Source organism: Bicyclus anynana, chromosome 20, assembly GCF_947172395.1.
Source record: "Bicyclus anynana chromosome 20, ilBicAnyn1.1, whole genome shotgun sequence".
Taxonomy (NCBI): domain Eukaryota; kingdom Metazoa; phylum Arthropoda; class Insecta; order Lepidoptera; family Nymphalidae; genus Bicyclus; species Bicyclus anynana.
In genome coordinates this window covers 5,064,253-5,072,737 of record NC_069102.1, presented here as the reverse complement: position 1 = coordinate 5,072,737, position 8,485 = coordinate 5,064,253, and the positions used below count along the sequence as shown (strand labels likewise).

General features: G+C 37.7%; 1 protein-coding gene across 1 annotated transcript; it reads right to left on the bottom strand.

The window, feature by feature from the left end:
* Nucleotides 1-2,452: 2,452 nt before the first annotated feature.
* LOC112042921 (protein lethal(2)essential for life) lies at nt 2,453-7,781 on the bottom strand. The gene is made up of 3 exons (XM_024078125.2): nt 7,623-7,781; nt 4,411-4,641; nt 2,453-3,567 (listed from the first exon to the last, which is right to left on the bottom strand). The coding sequence occupies exons 2-3, from the start codon at nt 4,639-4,641 to the stop codon at nt 3,226-3,228; spliced, it is 573 nt and encodes a 190-aa protein (XP_023933893.2). The 5' UTR covers nt 7,623-7,781; the 3' UTR covers nt 2,453-3,225.
* Nucleotides 7,782-8,485: the final 704 nt, after the last annotated feature.

Here is an 8,485-nt window from a genome sequence, read left to right as displayed (position 1 = left end):
CGAGTCTCAGAGAAGACACCCTGAGAGAGTTGTTCCGCCCATCTACTCTGCTTCTGCCATCAGGCTTCTGCGCTCGCCCAAACCCGCCGGTGACGCCGCTGAGGTCCCATAAGGAGCCTACGGCACTTACACAAACAGGAAAAAAATATTACATGCCACAGATATTTTTCTATCTATTATGACAACGCAGCGACACCGCAACGCATCGTGTGTCCCCGCTCTAAACATTAATGTGTCTACGCGGTTGGTCCATCGATTTAGCAATTGTTAAATGTTTTGCGGTAACACTTGGTAATAAATATAGATCATAGGTTCTCAATGTATGCGACAACGCCAACTGTGGGCGTTTGAGATGCTCAGGGCGTAGAGGACTCAGAAAGAGACGGCATTGAAGTTCATGGCATAGAAGAGGATGGGCAAATTTAAATATTATAGTCATACATTTTAATCTGGTAATTTTAATAATAGTTTAATGCAAGTAGTACCTACCTAAAGTCTCTCGAAAAAAAAATACATAGTGTGTAAAAGTTTTACAAATACGAAGATAATAAGATTTTTTAATTATAGATCTGAATTGAATTGGTAAACATGCAGTAGTAGATTTAATTTTTTAAAAACTTAATTTCAGGTGTAGAAGTAGATTTAATTTTTTAAAAACTTAATTTCAGGTGTAGAACTTCAAGAAGAAGAAGAATTTATTTTCTCTTTTTCGATTGGTTGTCTGGCAGAGATCGCTCATTAGCGATAAGGCCGCCAATTGTACATTAGTTTTTAAGTTAATTCCTTGCTTCGTTTTGGTGTACAATAAACATAGCTGGGCACCGTTAATCAAATAGTTAACTTCGTTAATCGTTAATCCGCTACAAAAAAAGTTAGCTTCGTTAAACGTTAAAGCGTTACATTCTGGAAGAATTAACGCAAGTTAACGTTAATCGTTAATCCGTTAATATGACTGTGTAATATTACATTTTTATATCATTGTGTGATTTTGATGGCCTCCGTGGCGCAGTGGTATGCGCGGTGGATTTACAAGACGGAGGTTCTGGGTTCGATCCCCGGCTGGGCCGATTGAGGTTTTCTTAATTGGTCCAGGTCTGGCTGGTGGGAGGCTTCGACCGTGGCTAGTTACCACCCTACCGACAAAGACGTACCGCCAAGCGATTTAGCGTTCCGGTACGATGTCGTGTAGAAACTGAAAGGAGTGTGGATTTTCATCCTCCTCCTAACAAGTTAGCCCGCTTCCATCTTAGACTGCATCATCACTTACCATCAGGTGAGATTGTAGTTAAGGGCTAACTTGTAAAGAATAAAAAAAAAGAGATCACCATTGGAAAAATAAGGATGAGCACTTGGGAAAAGTGTCATAATTTGTTTTTGTTGATTTTATCTATATTTAACATAAATATAGCAATTTGTTGATTTCTTTGAAAAAAATATCATTCATCATTTCTTACTTGTCTGAACCTGTTTTTCGCATCGCACGGTAAATAGTAGGCATTGGATTAACGATTAACGGACTTCTGCATATTAACGGAAGTTAACGGGTCCGTTAACATTTATGAAAGTTAACTTAAAAGTTAATCCGTTAATCAAAATGTTAACTTCGTTAATTAACGATTAACGTATTAACGAGTTAATGCCCAGCTATGACAATAAAGAATATTTCATTTCATTCATTTCATTTTATATTCCCTAAAGGGCGATGGGCAAAATAGGGTTGACAACCTATGACAATTGGTATAGTAGTAGTATGTTGTCTGTAGTAATAGGTAGTTGCTTGACGCTAGCTTTGTCGCATGGTATCAACTGCTTTTTAGCCCATTTAATTGATTATTATAGGTATTCCGTTTCCCCATCCGTAGTACTAATGTAACGATGTACTAACTTAATCTTAGTTAAAGAGAACAATTTTTCAGAAATTTGCGCGTACACATATCTTCACTTAAATTTTGTATAATCTGCATCCACCACTTTCGGTTTTGTTCGCCAAAAACGCACGGACTAATCTAGTAGGTAGGTATAGTCCGTGGCCAAACACCACTTAAACACTTCATCGTAACCCTTACCTTTAAATAATTATGGTTTTCGGAGAGTTGCCATGAAACGAAGTGACTGGCAATTGGAGACATGATTTCTCATACCTACTTAAGTACCTACCTACTGTCACGAAGCAAAATTAAAAAGTTTAGATTCAATGATTCTTTGTCTGGACCATGCAAATTGCTTCCTTCCGAATCCCATCCTCCACACTTCATGGTTATTTAAGTACCTACTTATACCACAGAATACATATAATTAAGTACTTATAGTAAGAAGGCTAACAAACTTTCAGCTTTTATAAAATTGCGACGATATGGTAATCGCAGGCTTGAAGATTTCATATTCGAATGATATGAAAGATTTCTTAACGAAGTTTTCTTGAATTTTCTAGAGCCGTAATAAAACAAATAACTTTTACAGTATAATATAATATATTATACAATTTTACAATAATTTATGCTTAGAAGTGACGTTTTATATTAATTTTAGTCAATATAAACCTAGTTCGTTCATTTCGAATCGTTACCCGTTGTTGGCCAACAGCGAGTCATATAAAAATAAATGCTATTTCGATCGTTAGCTTATTACTTAAGCCTCGTTTACACGAAGAGAGTTACTCCCCCGATTAATGGTAAAATCGAAGTGGTGGGCGATAATAATAATATATCGAATACAATAATATCGCAGGTGGTATAGAATTTTAAAAAATTAATTATGGCAAAAGTGCGTCAGTTGGTACAGTTTACACAGTGTATTTGTAAAAAATTAAATACCTAGTTGGCCTGATAAATAAACTTACACTAAAACTAACTTTACAGTATTTAATGTAGGTATATCATCATGATGTACGCCATTCTTGAAATTCAGTTATACTCTGATGATATTTTCCTAACGCGCCAATATGACTTCAAAAATCATCAAAATACGGTTAAATATCTAGATATTAATTTTGATTTGGTTTTACAGTAAACTGAATTTGCAGATCTAAAATTAATGCAACACTTAAAAGGGAGGACTTTAATGAAACGTTTTAACCACAACCTCGCACTTAAGGTTGTTGAGTGTTGTTGAGTTCTCTCCACCTGACATCCCAAGATTATTTAAAGAAGGCATCAGATGATGGTACCACTTAAGGACAGGAGACTCTGTTCGTGTTAATTAGACTTATTGATTGATGTCTGATATTTAAGGGGATGTGACGATTGGGACAGTTTGCTCGCGAGGCTGTTCGACGGGGGTCTCTGCCTGTTTGGCGGGGCCAGTTTTAGTGATCGGGATCACTCTCTCTCCAGAATTGGGAGGTGCGCGTTTGGGGGCTGTGATTGTAAGGACTCCATCCGAGGACAGTGTGCTGACTATGTCGGTGACATCGTAGCCTGCTGGCAGGATGTATCTACGGGTGAACTGACGAGAGATGAAGCCGTGCTCATCTTGCTTTTCCTCGTGTTTCCCTTCGACGAGGACAGTGTTGTTGCTCGCCTTCACTGAGATTTCTTCTGGAGAGAATTGTTGGACGTCTAGGATAACCTGGAATTTAAACAGAGTTCCTTTTCACTTTGGTTCTTTAATTTTGACGGCCTCCGTGGAGTAGTTATATGCGCAGTGGATTTAAAAGACGGAGGTTCTGGGTCCGATCCCTGGCTGGACTGGTTGATGTTTTCTTAATTGTGGGTGGGAGGCTTCGGCCATGGCTAGTTGCCACCCTACCGACAAAGACGTATCACCAAGCGATTTAGCGTTCCGGTCGTCGATGTTGTGTAGAAACCGAAAGGGGTTTTCATCCTTCTCCTGACAAGTTAGCCCGCTTCCATCTAAGATTGCATCATCACTTACCATCAGGTGAGATTGAAATCAAGGGCTAACTTTTAACGGATAAAAAACATGCTTTTTATTCATCATCATCAATATCAAGCTTATTTTAAGGTCCACTACAATGTCAGACCTCTCTCCTTATAGAAGAGGGGATATGGAGCTTAGACCGAACCCGTACTAAAACTCAACGATATTTTATTGGGTTGGCCGGCTTGGATAGATGTTAAATTCATTAACGACCACTATCAGATCTTAATGATACTGATCAGGACCGATGGCGTAACATACTTTCTAAAAGTGTAAGACCACCACTTTCCTAACTCCACAAATATATAATAAAATTTCTTACGAGACAGATTCCAGAAGGAGTCTCAAACTGTGCTACTGAGGACCACAGTTTTAAACACCTGATAATCAATTTCTTTAAAAGTATAACATAATTATAAGTAGGTAGGTACAGACGTTCATATAATAGAAATCTTGCTCATTTCTATTGAGAGTTAAATTAGTAATCGAATTTCCTAGTAGTTAGACGTATTATTGCCAATGCTTACTAACCTCAAATTTTTCCTTGGTAAGGTTGATAGTAGAGGAGGACTCCTGGCGCGCGAGGCTCGCCCTCCATGGCCTGAAGTAGGAGTTCCTGAACAGCGAGCTGGAGGGGAAGGAGGACAGGGAGGAGAGCAGCTCGTCCCTCTTGAGACCCATGCCAAAGTGCTGGTCCATCAGCTTCGAGGGGCGCTCCCAGTCGTCCCACCAGTCGCGGAATAGCATTGGGACAATCGACATCTGGAATAATTTATACAAGTCAAATTACTAAACAGTAGCTACTAGCTCAGTATAAACAGGTTATTATGAGTATGAGCTATTGGACATGAGTTAAGGAGTTAAGGGAGAGCATATACATAGAAAAATATAACATTCTTTCTGACTAGAGAGATCTTATCCTGAGATTCCTGAGGGAGAAATTATGAGGACATCAAAAAAGTGTCAACCCTAACTAGGGTCTATAGAAATGTGGCACGTCGATGCTCTTTCTACAATCGCAAACGCTTTAAATTAAGGTGAGGACATTCGTCATCGATAGATCACGGGGCCAAGTTATCGCTCGGTTATCGTCATTCCCATTGGTTAGGTGACATTTGTTTTGTTTTCGAAACGTTAGCGTTTGTAGAAATAGCATTGACCTGTCACAATGAACCTTACAAAATTAATAGCATATTATTTAAGTGCCCACAAAAAATACGTTGTTCAAAATACGAATATATCATTTTCAGTTCTACTCTGCTTTTATTATTATTCCTATTAAAAAAAAAAAATATAGGTAATTAGTTAGGTTAGGTTAACAAGTATTTAACTATTTAAAATATCGCATCTTAAAAGCGATGAAAATCTCTCTAATAACAAACAATAAATTTATCCCCAGCGACGACAATTCAACACAACTCGAAAGATAAACAGAGTTGTTTTCGAACGATTATTTTCGGCGATTACGATTCTACCGTCCATCCATCATTTACGATCTAAAACTGTTCTAGCTAAGATATATTGGTACCTGCTACATATTATAGAAAACAAAATAGCAATGCACTAAAACGTGAAGATATTTGGTTACACTTTTGTATGACGAGGCAGACTAGAGCAGGTAAAAATAATTAAACTAGTAACTAAAATGTAATTAGTTGAATATCAATTTTGAATATTGAAATAATAAACTTTGTCTCACTACGTCATTTTTACCGCTCTGGCAAATGCCCTTGCGCTTGCTCGTATTTCTGCGTGATCGAATCAGAAGAACCAAAGTCACCGACACAGCTCAACAAATCGCGAAGCTCAAGTGGTGCGGCACATAGTTCGAAGACCCGACGGACGTTGGTGTCCCAAGGTGCTGGCGACCCCGCACTAGAAACCGTAGTGTTGGTCGACCCCCCACCAGGTGGACTGACGACATCAAGAGAGTCACAGAGATTCGCTGGATGCAGGCGGCTCAGGATCGTGGTGTTTAGAAGTCCCTATTAAAAGCTTATGTTCTGCAATGGATATCCATCGGCTGATACGATGATATCCAATTATTATAAATCATAGACATTCAGTTAGTTGAAGAATTTAAACTCGCTGCCATTGCAAATATGTAGTAAGAAATTGAGATTGCAATCAACCTTTAACTTCTTACGAGTACCTATTGAATAAAAATAACAAAGATCAACAAAAACATTTCAAACCACAACTGTTAATAAAGTTACAATTTTATCAATATTACAAAATCTGGAACGATTCCACTATAATGATTCACAAACGAAAATATATAAACAGGTCTGATGCAATCACATAGTAAACTAATTCTCTCACATTGAAAGCTTTGCGACGAAAATGTTTGTTTAGTTATTTTTAGACTATGCAAGTAGATATAATATTGTAGATTTAAATATGTATAGGTGTAGACTGCTTGCATTTTCTTTACCAGAGGGCCTAGTGGCAGTTTGATACTGTGACGATCGCGTTAACGTAAACGCGAATTTCTAATTAATTAAAACAGCGCCATCTAGTGGCACTACTGCACAACTGTTTCAATTCCATATAAATTCGCGTTCACGTTAACGGGATAGTAACAGTACGAAAGTTTGGAAAACTCCCACTAGGCACACTGTAAATTGTGATTATGTAAAACATAGCTACAGTAATATGGACTTTATGCCTACCCTGAGGACTTATAAGGAACATGCCTGCCTACCCTAGTTGGGAACTATGCACACCACTGCATAGGTTAAAAAACTACGTAGTTATAGTGTTTTTCAGTGTGCTAAGTGGAAGTTTTCAAAGTTCTCATACTCTTACTATCGCGTAAAAGCGAATTTATATGGAATTGAAACAGTTGTGCAGTAGTGCCACTAGATGGCGATGTTTCAATTCCTTAGAAATTCGCGCTTACGATAACGCGATCGTCACCGTATCAAATTGCCACTAGGCCCTCTGTGTGCCTATTGGGAGTTTTCAATGTTTTCATACTGCCACTAGGCCCTCTGTGTGCCTATTGGGAGTTTTCAATGTTTTCATACTGCCAGTAGGCCCTCTGATAGCATGGGTACGGTGACAGTTCGTTTCACTCTTAATTTATTTAGATTCACGATAATAGTAAATATCTTTACGCTGTTAATAGTATCTACATATTATGAACGTCATAAGGCAACCGTACCAATGCTATCTGAAAAACACTTTAATGGTAACTAAACTTAAAAGAAAGCAAGATGGTCTTAAAATAGTATACAGCAAAATGCCTTGAAAAATCTTATAGCAAAAATACATTAATTGTATAGTGAAGTTAGGGTAGGTATATCTATAAAAATACACGAAATAACTTGTACATTAACAACAATTTATAAATCTTTCAACCTAGTGGGAGTTTTCTATGTGTTTATATTGTTACTATCGCGTTAACGTAAACGCGATTTTATATGGAATTGAAACAGTTCCATTAGATGGCGCTGTATCAATTCCTTAGAAATTCGCGTTTACGTTAACGCGATCGTCTCAGTATCAAACTGCCACTAGGCCCTCTGTTTACCTAATCTAAAACATAGCCGCTTTAATTACACCACCTATAACTCCAGAACGGCTGGACGGATCTTTACGAAAATTGGTACAGCGATAGATTAAAGTCTGAAAAATCACTTAGGATACTTTTTATCCCAATATTCCCACGGCATTAGGATCTAGGCGGTTGCAACAGGGCACAGTTAGTATGAAGATAAATAAACAAATAATCACAATACCTTTAGTGTTGTGATGAGTTCGTTGCAGGCGCGCGCTGCGTAGTGCTCTTGGCTACTGAGACTACAGTCGCTGTTTCAGGGCGGATTTAAATAGAAATCTTCAGCGGCCCACACTATGACTCACGAGAACACCTTGAACTTGGCGATTGTAGTAACACCATGCGATTTAAATAGCTCTATTTGGACTATTCACTAACCTTTTAACTTTAGTGGATATAAACCAATGATAATTTTATACTATAGATCGGTTACTACAAAATCACCGCAAAAAGTGATCCGAATAGGCTACAACACTGAGAGCATACATGCACAACATTGTCTTTAATTCCATTATATATTGATGAAAATATAGTTTTACACTTCCTGAACACACAACTCGACATTGTGGACGATAATTAAGTTAATTAACGTTTGTTGTTGACCACAACTAACATTGAGTTGTATATAAATTTCCTCTTTTGGGCGCCTCAATTTTCAAACACATCTAACATTACCTACCTACCAATTTAATGTCTATACTTCTAGAGTTTGTTTGTTTGATTGAACGCGCTAATCTTAGGTACTACTGGTCCGATTTGAAAAATCCTTTCAGTGTTAGATAGCCCATTTATCGAGGAAAGCTATAGGCTATATATTATCTCCATATTCTTACGGGAACGGGAACCACACGGGTGAAACCGCGCGGCGTCAGCTAGTAAAGAATAATGCACTCTTGAAAGTTTGCCGCGATTCACGATATTGAACGTTTTATGAACGTCATAAGGCAACTGTCCGTACACATGTTATCAGAAAATCACTTTAATAATTAATATTATAAAAATAAAAAAGGAAAAATACTAAAAAACTATATCTAAAGTCGTAGG